Source organism: Dreissena polymorpha, chromosome 3, assembly GCF_020536995.1.
Source record: "Dreissena polymorpha isolate Duluth1 chromosome 3, UMN_Dpol_1.0, whole genome shotgun sequence".
Classification (NCBI taxonomy): domain Eukaryota; kingdom Metazoa; phylum Mollusca; class Bivalvia; order Myida; family Dreissenidae; genus Dreissena; species Dreissena polymorpha.
The window spans coordinates 126566116-126589315 of NC_068357.1; the positions used below are offsets into that span (position 1 = coordinate 126566116).

At 35.8% G+C, this 23200-nt stretch overlaps 1 protein-coding gene across 2 annotated transcripts in view; it reads right to left on the reverse strand.

Annotated features, from left to right (window-relative positions):
- Nucleotides 1-14845, reverse strand: part of LOC127871352 (mitochondrial ribonuclease P catalytic subunit-like) — a 39678-nt gene extending 24833 nt beyond the window's left edge. For both annotated transcript variants that reach the window (XM_052414155.1, XM_052414156.1), the window contains exons 1-5: nt 14708-14845; nt 11915-12839; nt 10258-10305; nt 7319-7547; nt 5469-5629 (exon numbers count right to left, since the gene is read on the reverse strand). In XM_052414155.1, the coding sequence (XP_052270115.1) occupies nt 5469-5629; nt 7319-7547; nt 10258-10305; nt 11915-12822 (1346 nt within the window). In that variant the 5' untranslated portion in view covers nt 12823-12839; nt 14708-14845. The remainder of the gene's footprint in view (nt 1-5468; nt 5630-7318; nt 7548-10257; nt 10306-11914; nt 12840-14707) is intronic.
- Nucleotides 14846-23200: the final 8355 nt, after the last annotated feature.

Below are 23200 nucleotides of genomic sequence, written 5' to 3' on the forward strand. Positions count from 1 at the left end.
GAATTGCAATAACCTTTATTATATAGTTTTACCTCTCAACAAATCCATCTTTTCTTGGTCAAGGACAAGCTACAGGGCACGGTTTCCCACTCCTGTTCCCCTCAAGTTGGCCTGGTATACATGTCCATACATCAGGTAGTCCCCTTTTTGCTCCCTTTTTTGGCAGGCGATGATGCACATTCTGTCCAATGGATCTTCCGATCAATGTAAATTTCACCTTGGGGTTTAACCTTCAAATATAAAATATTAAAGTTCTGATTAAATATGGGGGAAAGAAATCTGTTCATTAATGACAAGAAATAGGTATAAATAAATTTTAAGATGACAATAACCATAAAATACAGCCATAATAATTCAAATGGTGTTTTTTTCCTTAAAATTGCATTACATTTACTCATCCAGTTACATTTCCCAGTGACAATACATAAATATGATAATGATCATAATTAATTTAATTAAAAAGAGATGCAGAAATGAAAATACAAACCTGCTACAGCTGTTCTTCAGCATTCCAAAAAAACAAAAACGGCAGTTGTTGATCACTTTAACCACCCACTTTGAATCTTCTTTGCAACAAATTTATTGTTGATTTACACATTGTAGTAAATACACATTGTTTTCATCACACAATAGTTCATGTGCTGAAAGAATTTCAAGACATTTGACACTAGAATTAATGTTGCTGAATTATACCTAAAAATTTAGCTCAATTTAAGTTGCTGAAACCAAATTGTTTACAAAAATAACTTCATGTGCTCCAAATAACTTGCTGTGCTCCAACCAATCAAAAGTGGTTTGTTTTCAAATAGATGGTCCCAGAACCAATCAAAATTCTATAAACACCCCTTTGTTTTGGCTAGATGGAGCACTGATAGGGATTAGTGTTTATGAGGCTAATTGATCTCTTATCTGATCCTGATCTTATCTGATATTTATTGAATAATACACAGCACACTTAGCATATTATATTTAATTGTGAATATTTCAATATAACATACTGAATGGTGTTAGGAAATAAATATAATATTATAAATATTATTTAAATTGTCTTTTAAAATGTATGTTAATAGTCAATGTGGTAGACATTAATTGAATTGGGGTTAAATATCAGTGTAAGAAAGTTCAAATACTTGTTTTTTATGTTGTGAAGGTATAATTGATTCTGGCAAGCCCACATAATTTTTTTGACACTTTCAATATTTTTAATTATTTACCCACAGCCTGATTTAGTTGTACTTTTCCCTTTAAAAGCTGCTCTACTGATTCACATATTTTATGAGCAGACAAATTGTAATAATAAGACCATAAACATTATGTGAAGATAAAAAAGAATTCAGTACAATCCTCCTAATAAACACTATATCTCTGTCCTTTAACTTCAGTTATTTGCTATAGTGTTGCTCTTTTTTATGAAGATGCACTAAAACTACACTTGTAGAGAAAGAATATTTTTTTTGCAAATCAGAAGATACACTAATATGCACAAAAAATGCACTTCATTGAAAAAATGCACTTATTGTATAAAAAGATGCACTTTGTCTACAGAAGATACACTTAAAGTACAGTAAAATACACTTAAAGATAATGAAAATACAGAAAAAATGCACTTCAGTGCACTTAATTATGAAAAAAATGCAGAAAAAATACACTTTTCGGTAAAAATGCAGAAAAAATACACTTTTTAAAGCGTATTCTGTTAAAAAGTGTATGTTATTTTGAGAAGGGAAGAGCACCGCCTTGCGGGTGCAGACCACTCATCTATTTTCTTTTTAAAGGTGAAGGGACTCTCATTTTCAATCACAAAGGAGGGAGGGGTGGAGTGAAGAGGGGTGTATAGTGTGGGGGTGAGGACATTTATTACATTATTTTCCAAAAATGCGGAAAAAAAAATCGGGGGGGGGGGGGGGGGGGGGGTGGGGATTCTTGGGTGCGATGGTTGGACGGTAGTTCAAAAATAAATTAATAAAAATAAAAAAATTAGGGGGGGGGTGGGATTTGGGTGGGGGGGGGGGGATTCTACGGTGCGATGGTTGGATGGTATTTCAAACATAAAATAATAAAATTAAATCTTTGTGTTTTTTAACAGTTTCAAAAAAATAATTTGGGGGGGGGGTATAGTGTGAGGTTGTGGTGGTCATTTGTGAGATGATCTTTAAAAAAAAAAAATAGGGGGGGGGTTCGGGGGGGGGGGGGGGGAGAGGGCACGGGGAATGGTTTGGGTGGAGTCTATTGTGGTATGTAAAGTAAGAGTAGTTGTGTCAAAGTATCAATCAAATCTAATCATTAATAAAGAAGTTATGGCAATTTTAGCAATATTTAATAATTTGACCTTGAGAGTCAAGGTCATTCAAAGGTCAAGGTAAAATTCAACTTGCCAGGTACAGGAACCTCATGATAGCATGAAAGTATTTGAAGTTTGAAAGCAATAGCCTTAATAGTTAAGAAGTAATGTGGATCGAAACAAAAAATTTAACCATATATTCTAAGTTACTAAGCCAAAAAAGGGCCATAATTCCGTAAAAATGACAACCAGAATTATCCAACTGGTCCTTTTACTGTACCCTTATGATAATTTGCTAGTGTTCCAAGTATGAAAGCAATATCTATGATACTTTAGGGGTAAAGTGGACCAAAACACAAAACTTAACCAAATTTTCTAAGTATAAAGGACCCATAATTCCGTCCAAATGCCAGTCAGAGTTACATAACTTTGCCTGCACAGTCCCCTTATGATAGTTAATGAGTGTTGCAAGTATGAAAGCAATAGCTTTGATACTGTAGGAATAAAGTGGACCTAAACACAAAACTTAACCAAATTTTCAATTCTCTAAGTATAAAAAGGGCACATAATTCTGTCAAAATGCCAGTCAGAGTTACATTACTTTGCCTGCACAGTCCGCTTATGATAGTTAGTAAGTGTTGCAAGTATGAAAGCAATAGCTTTGATACTTACGGAATAAAATGGACCTAAACACAAAACTTAACCAAAATTTTCAATTTTCTAAGTATAAAAAGGGCACATAATTCTGTCAAAATGCACGCCAGAGTTATCTAACTTTGCCTGCCCAGTCCCCTCATGATAGTAAGTAAGTGTACCAAGTTTGAACGCAATAGCATTGATACTTTCTGAGAAAAGTGGACCTAAACGCAAAACTTAACCAAAATTTTCAATTTTCTAAGTATAAAAAGGGCACATAATTATGTCAAATTGCATGCCAGAGTTATCTTACTTTGCCTGCCCAGTCCTCTCATGATAGTAAGTAAGTGTACCAAGTTTGAATGCAATAGCATTGATACTTTCTGAGAAAAGTGGACCTAAACGCAAAACTTAACGGACGCCAACGCCGACGCCAAGGTGATGACAATAGCTCATATTTTTTTTTCAAAAAAAATAGATGAGCTAAAAACGCATATAGACAAGCTGGACACGACAGTTGTCAATTTTTTGTTATATTATATATATACATGTATATATATATATGCTTTAAAATTATTATTAACGAAATTAAATATATTGTTTAGTTGCTTTCTATACAAATATAATAAACAACTTTACGTTTGGTCCGGAAGCATGTTACCAAGGCATATTTGTATATATTTTTTAATAAATATTGTTTGTTGATTAATGTTACTATTTTGTGTCTTTTACCTAAGTTTATTATAATAAGTTATGTATAAAGTTTTGTGTTCTTTTACCTAAGTTTACTACGATAGGTTATGTATACAATTTTGTGTTCTTATACCTAAGTTTATTACAATAGGTTATGTATAAATAAACACATATGTATTTTTTGTTGACTTTTAATGAGATGTAGATTTATATCTCATTCTTATTTGAGCACCATCGCTGTTACTTCTGTGTAGGTGACGGGAGGTTCATGTGGCTTGATGACACATTCCTGGCGTACGAGGTGTTGTCTTTTCCTGGCCACGGCTTGCTAAGCCAAGTCTGATATTGGTTAGCGTAGGCTCTTTCAGGCGTAGCGACGCAAGAACCTCTGCATTTTTTTTGGTAAGATCTTCATTGATGAATATCCCTGTGCCCTTTAGTAATTTTGCTCTTTTCATGATGTCTATTTTTGTCTGGCGTCTCACAAATTTAACAATTACTGGTCTGTTTTTATTGTGAATGTATTTACCGCGCCTATGTGCCACATCAATGGTTCTATATTCTATACGTATTCCCAATTTTTTATTTATCAGATTAGCCGATTGTTCAGCAACGGCATTTGAAGTTTGGTTTTCGTTGTCATTCAGAAGGCCAGTTATTTGGACGTGTTTCGTCGACTGTACTGTTCCAGGTCGTTAATACTGGCTTCATGCGCTTTTTCTGAGGATTGTTCTTTTTGTTTTAACAAGTCGATTTTTTCGCTCGATTTGTTGTTTTAGCGACTCGACCTCTTTTGCTTGTTCGAACATATTCCCTTCAATTATTTCGATTCGTTTTAAGACTGAGCCCAGAAGTTTCTCTTTAAGTTCTTCAAGCGTTTCCCTTATGATATTTTTTATGATTAAGCTGTCATCTTTTGTAAGAACAGTTGACAATTTTGAGCTGATCTCTTTTAGGCGCTTTTCGATCGATGATAGCGATTGATCTGCTGGCATTTCCGTTTCTTTACTTGTCATGAAATTAGTCAGGCTTTTCTGGTTCGATATAGCTTGGTCGGTCGTTTTCTTTTTATAATGTCTCTTAGTTTGCTTTGATGTTACGGGTGTTTCAAAAACTGGTGGTTCTAAATGGCTATCGTCTCTTAAAGCACTTTCACTTGCTGTTGATGAATGGGGTCTTTTATTAATTGTTTGTGGTCATAACCGCGTGATTTTACTTTTACTTTAATCACAACAATCACGATAAAAGAAAAATAAACCTCTGGCTCGGTCACCCTCGACTGATCTTCTGTCATATTGTACCGTATTGTACCTATTGTCTGAATTTCAATAGCTTGTCACACTGTTGTTTGGTAGGTTATTCGACAATTAAACTGTTCAATCATGCGTGACAAACTAACTGTAAACTGGTGGGTAGGTCTAAAATTTTCAATAAATTGGATACCCAACCTGCCGCATTATACCGGTAGAGGAAAAGATTTCAAACAAACTACTAATGTCTTTATGATGTAGTTTTCTAAATTGTCATACTTGCGTTTTGCTCATTATCCTACACATTAATCCATTCATTTTCACCATAAAATATCACTTTAAAAGCTTATTACATGTACTTCCCTTGGATTGTATTTTTTGACTTTTGACCCTGAAGGATGACCTTGACTGTTCACCACTCAAAATGTGCAGCCTCATGAGATACACAAGCATGCCAAATATCAAGTTGCTATCTTCAATATTGCAAAAGTTATCGCAAAACTTAGTTTTGGGATAGAATGACAGACAGACAGACCAAAAACAATATGCCCCCGATCATTCGATTTGGGGGCATAAAAATCATAAAATCAATTAATTGTCTAGCTTACTTTCTCGACACAGTAAATACGATACAACTTTTCCTGATGCGTTCCACATAGGCCTTTGGAAGGCAATTCGTCCGCAACGTTACATTACGATGTATAATGAGAATTTGCTTCCCCTGGTTGCGCAATACCTCGAGATCAGACAGGAAGGCATTCATTATTTGCTACAAAAAAGGAAACACAAGCATAAGTCATTTAAACAAGTCTTGAATTAACTCTTAAATAAAGTGCTGAATTCATTCACTCTTTCAGCGCTGGAACCGAATTTTGAAGGCCTTGGCAAACAGTTTGGATCCAGATGAGACGCAACAGAATGGTGCATCTCATCAGGATCCAAACTGTTTGCTATTCTGATAGTATTCTTTGAAAAAAATAAAAGAAAGTGCTAATATTAGAAATTCAGCAGACAACATTTTAGCAGACGACAAATTTCCCAGCATGCAAAGGGTTAAATGCACATGCCCCCAAGGGAAGCATTGTAAGAGTTGATTCATTTATTTGAATGAGCAGGTCCGAAACCCCACCAGTAGGTCAAGGTCAAGATGAGGTCAGGTGATATGAGTGTTCTGAGTGATTGGTTGAAGTATCAAAGCTGTTTAGTATAAAGAAGAATTAATATTAATCAAAAGTTAAATTTGGATTAATAAAAAAATGTTTTGAACTACTAATAATTCAAAAGTAGGTCAAATGAAGGTGAACATGATGAGTAATTCAAGAGTAGGTCATTTGAAGGTCATGTTGATAATTTTAATGTTAAGAGAATAGTCTGTGCATGTATCTTTGCTTTGTAGAAAGCATAATAAATGTAAATGGTACGTGCAATTTGTCTTAATAAAAAAATTGGAACTTCTGAATTAGTCCAAAAGTGAGTCCATGTCAGGTATCAATGCGGTAAGGGAGATGCTATGTTGATACTATCAAAGCTTTATGGTAAAAATTATTAATATTACACAAAATGGTTAATTATAGGTTAATCTCATTCAATCAGAAGGACAGACGGAAAACAAATGGTCAGTCAAAAAAGTATATGCCTCCTGCATCATTTGATGCCAGGGTAATAAATAATAAATCTGTACTTCCTGACCACTGATAATGTGATAGTCTCACTTCCTGACCACTGATAATGTGTGAGTCTCACTTCCTGACCACTGATAATGTGTGCGTCTCACTTCCTGACCACTGATAATGTGTGAGTCTCACTTCCTGACCACTGATAATGTGTGAGTCTCACTTCCTGACCACTGATGTGTGAGTCTCACTTCCTGACCACTGATAATGTGTGAGTCTCACTTCCTGACCACTGATAATGTGTGAGTCTCACTTCCTGACCACTGATAATGTGTGAGGGTCACTTCCTGACCACTGATAATGTGTGAGTCTCACTCTTGGATAAGATGCTTTATGTGTGAGTGTAAAGTGTGGTCCCAGATAAGATGCTTTATGTGTGAGTGTAAAGTGTGGTCCCAGATAAGATGCTTTATGTGTGAGTGTAAAGTGTGGTCCCAGATAAGATGCTTTATGTGTGAGTGTAAAGTGTGGTCCCAGATAAGATGCTTTATGTGTGAGTGTAAAGTGTGGTCCCAGATAAGATGCTTTATGTGTGAGTGTAAAGTGTGGTCCCAGATAAGATGCTTCATGTGTGAGTGTAAAGTGTGGTCCCAGATAAGATGCTTTATGTGTGACTGTAAAGTGTGGTCCCAGATAAGATGCTTTATGTGTGAGTGTAAAGTGTGGTCCCAGATAAGCATGTGCACTCCGCACAGGCTTATCAGGGACAACAATTTCCGCTGATAAAAATATGTGGAATTATTTCTGTGAACATGAAAATTGCCTTCATACATCAACTATCTTACTGAAAATCCTCTGGCTAACGCAACATTCTCCCCATCGATGACGTAATCAAATGGCCCACAGAACGTCAGCATCTTCTTGAACTGTAGATGATCTCCTGGCTCTGTTGTGTAGAAATGGTTTTTAGTCCCAAACGCCTGCATGGCAAGATGGTTGCCTAGGCATTTTATTTGGGAGTCTGTGAATGGCTGATCCTTGGTCAGGTATTCGCCGCAATGATCACACTGCCATCTTTAAACAAGAGATGTGATCGTCAGAAACACAATGCCCCTTATTGCGCCGCTTTGAAATAAAAATTCAATATATCATTTGGCAGGTTTAGAAATTATCTCCCTTTTAAAGCTTATTACTGTCTATGAATTGTATTTTTTGACTTTTGACCTTGAAGGATGACCTTGACCTTTCACCACTCAAAATGTGCAGCTTCATAAGATACACATGCATGCCAAATATCAAGTTGCTATCTTCAATATAGAAAAAGTTATTGCAAAACTTTAATGCAAGGTTAAAGTTTTGGGACAGAATGACAGACAGGCCAAAAACAATATACCCCTGTTCATTCGATCCGGGGGCATAAAAAGAACACAGTGTTTGTTTATGTACAAATGCCTGGCAACCATGTTACATAGTTTACATTGCATACATATGAGCCACACTCTGTGAAAATGGGGCTTAATGCATGTGCATAAAGTGTCGTCCCATATTAGCCTGTGCAGTCCGCACAGGCTAACAGGGACAACACTTTCTGCCTAAACTGGATTTTTACTTAAATGATACTTTAAACAGAAAATATCATTAAAGCGGAAGGTGTCATCCCTGATTCGACTTAGCAGACTTCACAAGCTAATCTGGGACGACACTTAAGCCACATGCATTAAGCCCCCTTTTCACAGATCACGGATCATTTATACTTAGCTAATGTGACTGAAATATGTTACAGAATGGAAACAGCCATTTTACTTTGTTATTTTACTTTTAACCCTTTCAGTGCAGGAACCGAATTTTAAAGGCCTTTGCAAACAGTTTGGATCCAGATGAGACGCCACAGAACGTGGCGTCTCATCAGGATCCAAACTGTTTGCTATTCTGATAGTATTCTTTGAAAAAAATCGAAAAAAACGCTAATTTTAGAAATTCAGCAGACGACATTTAAGCAGACGACAAATTTCCCAGCATGCAAAGGGTTAAAGATGAACAACTAAGGATCATCGCAGCCCAGTTTGATTCAAGTCAAATTCAAGTGGTTTCGGTGATATTTTCCTCAATTGATGTAACTCTGCAACACATCTTTATTATACTTGAAAAACAATTAATAAGGGCTTGCAAAGGAAATGGCTCATACATACAATTAACCCTTTACCAGTGAGATATTTATTTTGACGCGTTTGTAATCCCTTAGAAAGTTAAATTTAATTTAAGACCTGTTTTACTAGATTCAAGTTTTAAAGGCTTCCTTTTTCAACCCTTAAATACTGATGAACAGCAAACAACATAAAACCTGAACAGACTGTGTCGAGTTACTTGCAGGCTGTTCTGGTTTTATGCTGTTTACACATTTTCACTTTGCTTCTAAGTGGGAAAGAGTTAACTTAAAGGGAAATATTAACATCTTATATAGTATGCCATTCCAAAGTACATAATATGAAACCATAACAACATAGTAATATAGAAACGGATATGATGGTTATAATTAAACAACCTATAGAAACAGTTACTGTTGAGTTCTACATTCTCATTGAAGAATAGGATGTTTGTGGGTGTGAGTTAGAATTTCACTGAAAATGTGTAAGAAACAAGACATGGTCTATTGGACAACATGTAAGTTTTGTTACTGAATTTATCCTTTAACCTCGAAGTGTGACCTTGACCTCTTTCAAGATAAGTGTTAAGCGTGCGAGCGTTCCATAATTGGACACGGCAGTTATTGTGACCCATTTTTGGTCACACTGTGACCAATATTTGGTCACAGTGACCAATTTCTGGTCACAAGTGGAACGCCGCGGCTATATAAAGTGACCAAATTTTGGTCACAGGGTTCATTCTAGTTTTAATCTTTAAAGAGGTAGCCTCTATCATGTTTTTCTCTAAAAAGTAAGCTTAAAATTAACAATAGTAACTTTGGTATTGAACCCTTGAATTTTGAGACATAAGTTATAGCTCATACTAAGTTCTTTTAAATATTGAGTAATTGAACTATTAAATCAAACTTTAACTACCGTATTATATTTAGAGGAGCGTCAATGAATCTTTGACATTCATTACTATTATGTGACTACGCTACATTGTCAAGAACGTCAAGTCTGATGAATGCCACTTATTAATGAATGTATCTGATGTAAGCAATTTGTATATCAGTACACAGGGGTGAATTTGCGATTACAAAAAGTTGCATATGATAACTAGATAGTTATAAAGCTTTTACTAAAGCCATATAAGGAAAAATGCCATGCCCCCTAGCATCCATGTTTTTCAACCAACTAGAACCATTTTCGAGCTAGTCTTGGGAGATATCACTGGGACAAATGTTCTGACCTAGTTTCATGAAGATTGGACAATAAATGTGGCCTCTCGAGTGTTAACAAGGCAAATGTTGACGACACTGTATGATGGACAAAAGATGATCACAAAAGTTCACCATTGATCACATTGTGCTCAGGACGTATAAGTCCCTGGCTCAGGTGAGCTAAAAATGCAAATATTAAATCATTTTAAAACCAGTGTAAAACGACTGTCCAAGACTTCCTAAAATCAGACTCAGAAACCTTGTGGTTGTGTCAAAATCATCTCTGAATTATAAACAATCCCTTCATTTACTTATTCCTTTTTTAAGATCAGAATGTCGGCACGTGTAAGCATCCAAAAATCATGCCACTCATCATTTTGATTGAATACATCCACAAAAACAAAACAATCTGAAATTATTTCTTCGACATTAAAGTACCTGGACTGCTTGTTGATTGTTGTCAGAGCAACACTGCCAGGAGATAACCTACAACAAAAGATTGGCACAGATATATATTTCGCTTGCTCCATGAAAAAAAAGGGCTTTATGCATGTGCGTAAAGTCTCGTCCCAGATTTGCCTGTGTGGACAGTCCAAAGTCAGAAAAAGCCGTCAATGATAAGCCTGTGCAGTTTGCACAGCCTAATCTTGGACGACACTTTACACACATGCATTAAGCCATGTATCCCAAAGCAAGGCTTTTATGTGTAGCAGGACGAGTTATTAAAAGAGCACTTTTACTGTCTTGCTCAAGGAGCTAGCTGGATAGTATTTAACCCATTTATGCCTAGCATCTAGAAACAAGAAATGTGTTTGTCACAACACAATGCCCCCTCATGCACTGCTTTGAAAAAAAAATCAATATATCATTTGGCAGATTTAGAAATTATCTTCCTTTCAAAGCTTATTACTTCCCTAGGATTGTATTTTTTTAACTTTTGACCTTGAAGGATGACCTTGACCTTTCTCCACTCAAAATGTGCAGCTTCATGAGATACACATGCATGCCAATTATTAAGTTGCTATGTTCAATATTGCAAAAGTTATGAAGAAGGTTAAAGTTTTGGGACACACACACACACACATACAATGACCAATGACAGGCCAAAAACAATATACCGTACCCCGATCTTTCGATCCGGGGGCATAAAAAGGCCTTGGCAAACAGCGTAGACCCAGATGAGACACCGCATGATGTGGCGTCTCATCAGAATCTGTGCTGTTTGCTTAAAGGAATTTCTGTAAGAAATATTGTAAATATAGAAATAAGTATACTAGAAATCCCTAATTTCGGAAATAAATAGATCCAATTTAGAAGGATGGGAGAGTCCACTAGGCATAAATGGGTAAAAAATCTTTGATTGGTAACTTGGTAAGTGTGGTATCTTGGCATAGTAGATTACAGAACAGAAGTATATTTAACTCTTTCAGTGCGGGAACCGAATTTTGAAGGCCTTTGCAAACAGTTTGGATCCAGATGAGACGCCACAGAACGTGGCGTCTCATCTGGATCCAAACTGTTTGCTATTCTGATAGTATTCTTTGAAAAAAAATCGAAGAAAATGCAAATTTTAGAAATTCAACAGACGACATTTTAGCAGACGACAAATTTCCCAGCATGCAAAGGGTTAAATAAAAGAGCATCCCTCACACTCAAAGTGTTTGGAGTTAAAATTCACTTGAAGGCTCACATTTGTTGAGAGACTGTCAAATTTGTTTTTCCTACTCTGTCTAAAATTATGTTTACTCTTACTGAATTTCAAAAAGTACTAAGTACCGGTGTACAGAAGATATTCTTAATTGCCTTCAGAGTTATGGGCCTCGATATGTGAATGTTGCATGTTGATCCCAAAAACATCATGAGTAAAGTTTCATTTAAAAATCTGTATTAGTTACAGAGACTCGTACATGTTGCATGCAAAGTTGACACTATCCTCTTTTATGGTATTTCCCGTTTAAAGAAAGTCTTTTCTTAGCGAAAATCCATTTTAGGTGGAAAGTGTTGTCCCACATTGGCCTGTGCAGTCTGCACTTGCATTAAGCTCCATTTCCGCAGAACACTGCTCAACTATAGACCTTTACCTGTTATGACTTACCTATTGAAATGTTTCTGCACAGCAGCTGCTTGATAATCTTTGAGGTACATGTTATGAACTTTCAACAGCTCCAACAGGACATCATGCCCATATAAACCCCTCTGCCATTCCTCAAATAACAAGTCAGCAATCGTATCCAACTGCTCGCTGGGGTCAGTATTTCGAACGTGATACTGATGCAAAAACAGGAAGAAAGTGTGGTAATCTTTATGTTTTAGGGAGGCCCTCAGAATGTAAAAAGCGCTTGAGATGAATGCAGGGTCATCCACAGGAAGCCATTCATAATATATTTTTGCCTTTTCCCAGACACGAGTCTGTGAAACTGCATCGATCAAAAGCGCGCATTCTCTCCAAAGCATCTTTAATTTTGGATCCTTTTCCAAATCAACAAGTTCCTCTAAAACTAAGTCTTCATATTTCGTGCAACAGGCAAGCATGAATTGCAAAGTTGTAGATATAGATGTCTTCTCTATATGTTTCAGAAATTCCATTAAAGATTTTGCTAATTCTGGCTTTTTCTGAGTCGAAGCCATTTTCATCAAAGAATGATCCATGCCCTTAGCAAAATTTGGATTGTCTTTCTCAATTATATTTCTTAGTTTGGTCCATTCCTCAAGGGACAACTGGAAATCATCCCTTAACATGACTTGATCATGAAATTGATCAAAAATGTCACTTTTTTCATTCCTAAACCTTACTTGTTTTAACTGTAGTGATACGGCACTTAAAAATGTGTTATACGAATTACAGGTCGAATTAACAAGACTTTTCCCGTTTATTTGTGTGTATCTGTCCAAAACATATCCTCTATGTATTATCAGTGGAAAACACCATAGTTGCATGTGTCTGTTCAGTAGTTGATGATGCCTTGCCCAGAGATTTCTTCCAATTCTACATGAAGATATCATCTTGCATTAACTGCGTTCTGAAATTCAAGTACACAGTTTATATCATAACCACATTATCATACAATACAGAAATTATAAAGTTTTAGCACCTGCTTAACCCTTTACCACTAAGATTCGTATTTTTACGCATTTAGCAGCAAACAGTGACTGCGAGTTACTCGCAGGCTGTTCTGGTTTTATGATGTTTGCACATAGCCATTTTCAATTTGCTTCTGAGTGGGAAAAGGGTTACAGAGTGTTTTTTTTCATTCAAAATCGGGTCTGGTACTCGGCCCCATTCCCGATGGAATAAAGTATATATATTTCCCAAATGTGAACTTAAAATTCCCAATGGAAGGTTTCCAAAACAAACAAACAAATATTTTTTTTATATCTCAATATTTTGTTCATGTCCCATCCATGTAAGTTCAACCTTAGTAAATAGTTGCAATAATTCAACTCCCTACTATATTGACCCTCCAGGTCGCTCTGAGCTGTACGTATGTACTCATTAAAGCTCAGAGCATTCAAGAAGAACTACCTAAGTAAATATAATTATGAAAACACTTTTATTATCAATATTGAAGCATGTTTGAGCAAAACAACAACAACACCAATTTCCCAATTTTAGTCAAATGCCTCAATTTTTTCCATTCAAAACGGACCAGGCCCCATTCCCAAAATCATAATGGTGAAAAAAAAACAATGCAGGATTAATATGCAGCAGCCAGTCATGCCTCTTCAGTCAGCAGCGACATATGAGCTTAGCTCATGGAAAACAGGGTTTCAGGAACTTTTGACTTTTATAGTATTTTTCTTTTATAGGAAGTCTATCCTTTGGGACAATCCAATTTAGGCGGAAAGTGCTGTCCCTGATTAACCTGTGTAAAATTCACAGGCTAATCTGGGATGACAATTTACGCACATGCAGTAAGTCTCATTTTGCCAGAGCGAAGCTCATAAACAATACATTAAATTTAAACTAAGCATTAACAATTTTGGGAATTCGAATCGCAGTGGTGTAGTGGATATGGTGACCGCCTAGCGATCGGGATGTCACGGGGGTTCCATCCCAACTGTGAGTGTTTTTTAGATCACTTCTTCTTCTTCCGGATTAAGTGCTGGGCTCCTCTGGAGCATCGTCACACAATGTGAATATGAACATAAGTGAAAGGAACATCGGTGCAGTTAAAATCAGGTAAAAAACAACTTGCTCTAGAGTTACACATGCAGCACACCCATCCTTGTCTGGAAGACCTCAAGGGACGGGGCTGACATAACTTCTTCAAGTAAGCTGTTCCAAAGTAGGATTCCGGAGGGGAAGGAGAACTTGTAGGAATTTACGCTTGTCAATGGCTGTAAGTATATGTTGGCGTGGCCCCTGGTGTGTACTTTAGTAGGGATCAGTATGTGCTTGGCTCGGATATCTACCAGGTTGTTGATGACTCTGTATATCATGACTGCTTTGGTATGTTGGCGGCGGGATGCTAAGGTGTCCCAGCTCCACCAAAGACACCAAGTACTGGTTCTACTCAGGCCCCAGACTCATTGAATAGTCAATTTGCGTCAATGCTCCAGAGGGGCCTTGCAATTAATGGGAAGAAGAAGAAGAAAACGAAGAAGATAAATGTGATAGCCCTGCCCCTATCAACATTTTGTTGTTGCTGTTCATCCGTAAACAAACCAAGTGACGAGAGTGTTAAGTCGCATTTGTCTGCATACGAGTTAAGATAATCTGATTAAATTAATCTTCGTGCAAAATTTAGCATTTAACAAATAAAAGGCAAACAAATACTCGGATATTAAGTTCTACTTAAATTGTGTCCGAATATTATCATCCGAAATTTACACAAAGCCGAAACGACGTCGACTTAACAACATATAGATATATCAAAATAAAAGTTACCTTTTTATATGTGTCGAGATTCTGTTGTTAAATTATGTAAGGTCAGCAGTATAACTAAAATCATCTCAATCTTCTTCAATATTGTGTACCTAAATAAAAAGGCATGACTTTTAAGTGCATACGCACCGGATCATGTAAACTTCGGTTACACTACACATATTTTTTTTTGTCAATGGACTTGAAATAGACAAGAACAATCTTAAAGCGGGTATATACGATTTTTTATATGTGTTAATTGTAATATATTGATAGAATATGTTACAATTACACACAATAGGCAAGAAAAATTATACATTAAAGCCGAATTTCATAAAATGCATCAAAGACAAATTAGCGGCCCGAGCCGATTGTGACGTACATATCTTCCTACAATAACCGAAGCATTCGTCATTGTATTAGGATTGGAGTTACAATCGGGACACCTCGGACAATTGACCTTTCGACAGCGAGAGTGAAGCCACGCCCACCGATTTCAAGGGGGGTCACTCCGCCGAAGTCCGTCATAAAAATGGCTACGCGAATCGGCCGCATAAGTGAACCAAAAAGGCCTCATGGTATACCAGAAAGGCCATACACTAGTTTTTATTATCATTGAATAGTGGTGCTGAATATAATTATCATATCTATTAAATAGTCAAAACTTTTTTATTAGTCTACTTAAAAGCCGTTAAATTTATCATCAAAGTCGGCAAAATTATCGCCAATTATCGCATACAGTATGAATTGTTCGTTAGTCACAATATTTTTCCTTGAGTAATAGATGTTTCAGTTTTTTAATTAAAAGCCGTTAATTTTTGCAACCGATGGCAACATCGCAAATGTGGCACAGGTAAGTAAATTTATTATAATAGAAGACGAAGAACGTTTCTATTGAAATCCGATATAACACATATCTACAATGCGTTTGGTCAAAATGACCCATGCGCATTGTTATAATCGTATAACAAAGTCAAAGTCGTCAAAAAAGTAACATACACAATATATTATTATATATTATTATTTCCTCGAAAACTATCTTCTGCAATGTTTAAAATATAAAAAGTTGAAAGAATTTTCATGTACAAAAAAACTCGCTAATCAGACCGGGTTTTCAAAGGGTCATTCACAGTTTGCGGCATCTGTTTTGATAACGGATTAGTAGAAAGCCCACATATGGTGTAAAATGACACTTATTGGCCCCTATTGATAATTACTTGCGCATTTGAAAATAGTTTCTTAACTTACATTAAATTTGGAAGACTTAAACCGAAAGAAATAAAAAATGTTTTATTCTATGTGATATTATTAAAAATAATAACTGATTGTCTTTATTATTACGATTTCATTAGCATTAAAAAAATCTAGCAAAGTTTATAATGTCTTATTTATTTGCCGACTGCATTAGAATGTCAAATTTATTTAACGTTGGCCACCTTTGAAAATTGGTTTTAAATGTTCCTTTCTAATTTGTCTATATAGAGGATAAACAAGTACAAAGTTATACTCTTTTTTATAACGTGTCCGTTGCAAAACTTACATTTTCTATTTTCGCGTAGTATCTTATTATAACGACTGTGTTTTGCTTTCGGGCGATCGCTTAATATGTTGAGATTAAGCTGTTCGTGTGGACGACCACAAAGACGAATCCAACGTTTGAATTTTTCAAGATTAGTACCCGGTTGAGGGAACGGAAAAAACGTACTTCCATCTTTTAACCGTTCTGGATACCTTGTGTCTGAATAACAAGTGCCATAACAGCACCTTTCAACCATTTTCTTTGTTTAAAACACAGAATTACGTATAAGCTTATGTGTCGGACAACGGCGAGTTTGACGGACAAAATGGCGGATAGTAACGGGCCTAATCTATGCTGTAATCTGATTGGTTAATAAGCCTGTCAATCAATCGGCTGTCGAAAGGTCAATTCCGCCATATCGGCGCAATCGTGATACATCGGCTATCTCGGATTCCTCCGTAAGATATTGAGTTATGAAATAAATCGTCTGCTGATCCAGAGTGATATCGGCGGTGTGGTGTAGCCCACTGTCCGATGTGTTCAGATTGTTGGAGTTAGTGTTCGTCATTCGGTACCCCTCGCAGATTATCATAATCGGTACTTATCCGATGTTTGACGGAAAGGGCCGAGAATGTGCGATTGAGTGTTCGTGTGTCGTATGAATAGATATCGTTGAAGGAATTCAAATAAACCGTTAAACTTAGTTTAGATTCACATCGTACATGTATGATACACATGCTGGCGAATTCGGCTGTACAGCCGTTTTCAACTTCAGAAAAACAAAGACGTATGTGCTGATTTTTTTTTGTTAAATTAAAAACAATGATTTAAGTTTTCTTGTGTCCTTTCTTTACTTTATAGTCGCATATCTACTGCATTAAATGCATGTTATGAAGTACACGTATAATAAACAACACAATCGTGCTTGTAGATATGATTTTTATTACTTGAGATCACATCATATCTGTCCTCGCATGACTTATTATGCATTTATGTAATCGTCATCGAAACATGTGGTATGTTGATATTTGTTTTAGACGAAGTTTCATTTCCCCACATTCAAATATCAAGGCGCTGAAGGCACTGAAGTTGATCGCTTTTGCATAATTTAAAACGCAATTCATTTTTTTTAATTAATCGCTTTACAAAACTTTTGATTTTTGACCCCATATACAAATTCAAAATATACAAGAAGATCATAATGAAAATAAATAAATAATAAACATGCGAGCAATACTTTTTACTCACGAATAGGTTGTCACCAAGACAGTCCTGTTGACCCGTACATTGTTGTTTATGCATTACTTTAGTTGTAACCCTAGCCGTTCACACGGTGTCAACAACTCTTACCTAAACATAGGTATAGAGCACTCATGCGCCTTTTCGGCAAAGCTGTTTTACTTAGCTTTTCATCTTAATGACTTTTGCATAACGCCAGCAGACACGCATGAATATTTTCGAATATTTCATAAGCTGATTCGATATAAAACCTCTGAACTTTGGCTACATCACTGTGTCTGTGCTCAGCGCAAAGGATGTTGCACTGTTCAGTGAAAGGAATTCCGGACTACTCTCTGAGTGTTCAAACGACACAAATTGTGTCCCAGTTACAATTACGCGTTAGCATCTATTTCGCAGAATTTCAATTTTGCTTCAAAGATGAGAAAATAATTATTACCAAAATAGTATAGTGTCACGATAAGAAGAAAATCGTTTAATTATCAACCACAATGTTTGCAGTACTCCTTCAGCACGTCTGGAAATCGTTCCTGAACGCCTGAATAGACTGCCCTTATTTACAAGTTTGCTATTTTGAATTCAATTTTGTATCGAAAAGCATTGTGCTAAAATGTGACATTTACATTCGAAATGAGATTTTTAATGACCCTCGTCATGCGAAAGTTGGTCTTATTCCATATGCGCCCATCATATATATAGCCCACTCAGACTGCTCATCTCTCAGTCTGGTCAGGAGATACATAATGCGACCATAACATATTGAGTGATTTTATAGCGAACGGCATAGCCTCTGACCAGACTGCGCAAATGCACATTTTGAGTTTAAGAAACGCTGGTCGAAACGCATTTTCGCATGACGCGGCTATGAAAGTGTGATTTAAATGTGTTGAAATAAAACTGCGTTTAAATCAAACATTAACATACGATATATTTCGATAGTAAAGAAATATACCCGGTACTAATAAAAAGGCATGTGAAGACACATATGATGTACACTCCCGTAGTTTTTTTTTTATCTTCCTACACTAATGTGTGGTTTGACACTGACAACACACATTTCATGCGGTGATGATGCAAACAATAAATGAAAAACAACAACACAATATTTAAACTTTTGTTTTCATTTTATTTATTTATTTAGAAAACTTAACTGCAAACTTTATTTCAAAGTCAGCGTTTACGTCGACTACATTTTAAAAATATATTTCTTGTTCTATTTAGTCGCTTTCGGTTTTAGCGATTATAAAGCATTTTTGAGGTTGTCTATAGCATTCCTGTAGTAATTGGTGAACCCGTGTCCAACGCTTTATAAATTGAGAACTGTGAATATAAACAAGCTTAATCTTCTACTATTGCGTTGTTAGCACCCGTAAATACAAAAGATCGCAGCTATCTGTTGAGAACAAAAGAACGTTCCCAGAAATCCCTCTGTAGAAGTATGAACGAGGTTACGAAACAGATTATTCGTTTTATATTTAATTGTTTGTTATATACGGTTTTAGCGATTATGAAGCATTTTGTTGTTTTCTATCGTATCCCTGATGTTATTGTTGAACTCATGGTCAACGTTTTATAAATTGAGAATATAAACAAGCATAACCTTATACAATTGCGTTGTTTTCCCGAATCTATTAATAGGCTCAGATTAACAAGCGTAACCTTATACCGTTGTTATCACCCGTGCAATTGGACTCTCCGTTGTTTATCTGCAGCCGCATCTATTAATAGCCTCATATTATGAATGGGCTGAGCAAAAATACTTCGTCATGAAAACGCAGCAGAAAGTGGACTATTTCAATCATTCATAAACAATCTCTTCCGCGACACGTATAATACAATCATTGTTTATTGATTCTTTTCTATATAAGCTCCGTTCGAAACTATTACATTTAACACGATATTCATATAATGTTTCCATTTGTGAATGAATATACATGTAGTTGGAAAACTCAAACCTGTTGCATAAATTACACAACTCTCGTGCGGGTGTGGCAGGTAGTAGGCTCTCCGTAGATGTGTGGAACGTAACGGTGATGACATTCAGGCATTCTGAAAGAACTGATTCCAATTGTATTCATTCTCCATTTTTATCTGATAAGTTCCATGCAAAATTTGCGATGTTGTTTGAAAGAGAATCGGCGATATGAATACGAAATTTATTTACACCATATTGTGTGTATATATCTGCACACACCGTTCCGATGTTGTCAACACCGTTTCTCATTCAACGTAACGGCGTGGAACGTAACGGTGATGACATTGAGGCATTTGATCATCCACAAACAGCATGCTACTTGTCTCAAAATCTCAAAACGCACACATTATTTTGTGGAATCTAAGAAAACATAATATTTGAAAATCATTAACGAACAGAAAAAGGAAATAGAAAACAAAATGGAAGAACGGTGTTGACACAGAATAAAAGTACGTTCAATATTTTACTAACTTTTTGATTTTTAAAAATATGTTTCACGCTCTGTTCATTGCCTCATTATGACGCCAATGGTTGAAAGAATGTTTACTTTTCGGAAAACACTGTATCCCCGTATCATTCCCGTGCGGTAGATGAAATTTCCTTCGTAACGGTGTCGACTTGCAAAATTACGGACAGAGCCATAACTGACCGTTTAAAATTATTCTGCATATATAGCTACTTAATGTAACTGTTATTAAGTTAAGTTTAAATATATTTAGCTCCATATGGTTGGTTTAATTTTATTTTCGTTTGACATTTTTTATAAAACAATCAAGAAAATTACCTTCTAAGAATTCGGACAACATACCGTTACCAACTACATGGGGATTAGTTACTTCGAAAAAGCATAAAACGGCTTTAAGCGTGTTATCTGCTGTTATGAAAATAATCACCGTTAATTTCTACCATTAAGAGTATTGTTGAAGATGGACAATAAATGGAACCTATAAATAAAATATTCACCCAGTGGATAATAAGTATCTAAACGACAGTGTTATTTCTTTTAGAAAAAGTCACAATTCAAGTCTTTTATTGTTATTGCTATTACTATTATTAATAATAATTACACATACTAAATCTAACACTGATATACATGTATGCCAGACGTTTAATGCATGATTCAAGTCTAAATACACCGTTCAGATGAACAGCCGCCTATACGAATGGGTCCAGTAGCTAACATCCTTAAAAGACATGAAAAACAGACTTTGTCAGCTGTATGGTAATGAAGGAACCTTTAAAAACGGCTTGGCATGCCTCTATGCAATATTTCGCCTGAAAAACATTATTCATGTTCGTGTTTTTTTCGGCATGCTTTATAGATATAGCAATGCAAAGTAATGTATGGTACAGATCGTTAGTGATGTGCCTTCTAATCTTAAGGTCTGAGTCTTTAGCGAATAATTTTCTTTACTGTTTAGATTAGATTAAAGAAAAGCATCACAATAGAGCTATATCAATAGACATATAAATATCCAACTGATATGGAACGATATATAAGTGCTAGTACTACGAATTGACTGCGGATAGTAAGGTTTTTGCTGTTTGGCACTTGTCTGTTTGATTTTAAATATATATGAATAGTATAATATATACAATGTTAAAACTATATGCCCAAGCCTACGCACAGTGTATGCAATGACATAGTTACGTGACCGAAGCTGTTTACATGTACATGTAGGCGGATGCAGCATTATATCGTGTTACATAGTATTCTTACAAATTAAAAACTATAGAGATTAGTTCATCTAAAAATGATTAAATCATGGTATTTTTATAAACTATAACGAACGTTTGAGCAAAACAAGTGGTGTTTACTATTCAGCGATAAGAGAAACTATTGATTCACTCTATTTTAGAATATGCTAGTCAGCTTTTGTTTGTACCTACCGCGCTTGCTTAAATATCGGGAAAACCCAGACTGGAGAGTTCCGAAAAACAACTATTGGGGATGGAACATAGTGGTAATGGTAATTGTAACTGGGCCTAAATGTGAAACTATATTCCGTATTAAAACGTCATGTAGTAATCCACATTTCCCTACATTGAACAGTGTTATATCCTATACTACAAAGACACGGTGATGTTGCTTAGGTTCCAGGGGATTATGCCAATATCAGCCAATGGAGTGAATGAGGTGTATTATTTCGGGTCTGCTTGCTTTATGTAAAGGTCATCAAATGTTAAAACCTGGGTTAAACAGCTATGGCGATAAATGCGATTACACAGTCCTCACGTGCACACTTGTTAAAAAGATATGGTGATTAACACGTGCGCACGTGTTAAGCTAACCAAAGAAACGGTTGTGTAAGGTACTTTTTTAATACCTTACTAAATCAGCGCAGAAACCAAATGTCACTGAGTTCTAAACAACAACTTTTTATTATTCCATATTTTGCACTCAAGAACCATATCAAGTCCTTCAAGTTCATTTTTACAATAGGAAGTCACGTGTAAAATGACTGCTGTTCTGTGTAAAAGTGTATGCTCTAAACCAAGAGTATTGAAGTATTCTGAAATATCATGGCAAAAATGTTAACCTTATCAAAATACTGTACTAATCTCGACAAATCTCCAAATCCTTAATGTTTTCTGGTGGTAATAATCTCAAATTAACAGTGAAGCTCTCGGTTTGATACATTGACAAAATTGAAGAAAAGAAGATATGTGATTGTCAGAAACACTATGTCCCCAACTGCGCCGTTTTGAACGTATATATTTGACCTTTGACCTTGAATGATGACCTTGACCTTTCACTACTCAAACTGCGCACCTCCATGAGATACACATGCATGCCAAATATGAAGTTGCTATATTCAATATTTCAAAAGTTATGGCAAAATGTTAAAGTTGGAGCAAACAAACAAACAAATAAAACAACAAACCAATCAACAGACAGGCAAAAACAATATGTCCCCACTATAGCGGTGGGGGACATAAAAAATTTCAGATTTGCACATTTTCGTTGTGGTTATTTCATTTGCGATGAGACAATAATATTGAACATTTTACATGCTAAAAATATTCATATCATGCATATTTTAACGATTGAAAAACCTGAAAAGTATAAACCGTATAACTGATATAAGTGATAAAAAATGCCAAAATCTGTGAACAATTCCTTTTAATACAGAGCATTATACGACCGTACTGAGAGCTGTACAGTTCAGTCGTGTTCTAAGAAAACTGGACATAATGCGTGTGCGTAAAGTGTCGTCCCAGATTAGCCTGTGCAGTCCGCACAATCAGGGACGAAACTTTCCGCCTAAATTGGATTTTTGTTAAGAAGAGACGAAAAATGTCATTAAAGCTTAAAGTGTCGTCCCAGATTAGCTTCTGCGGACTGCACAGGTTAATCTGGTACGACACTTTACGCACATGCATTATGCCCAGTTTTCTCAGAACAAGCCTCATTTTATTTTGACCTCCTAAGTCTCAGCTGTATACTTATGTACGAGTTATTGCATCATTATGTACGAGTTATTGCATCATTATGTACGAGTTATTGCATCATTATGTACGAGTTATTGCATCATTTTACTGACAAATGTTGCTAAACATGTATCTTGTTAAAGCGTAACAGTCGCGATTTGTGTTTGAAAGTATAAACTAAACGGTCAGTCCTTCAAACGTTTAAATGTTTGAATTTCGAGACAATGAGAGGGCTTACAGAAGATATAACTAACTCTGTATTCATGTTCAGTTATTTTCCCACAGCAATGTTCCTCAAGTAAAAACAACACAACACAACCAATCTTTAAAAAATTGCTTGAAATATTTTTTT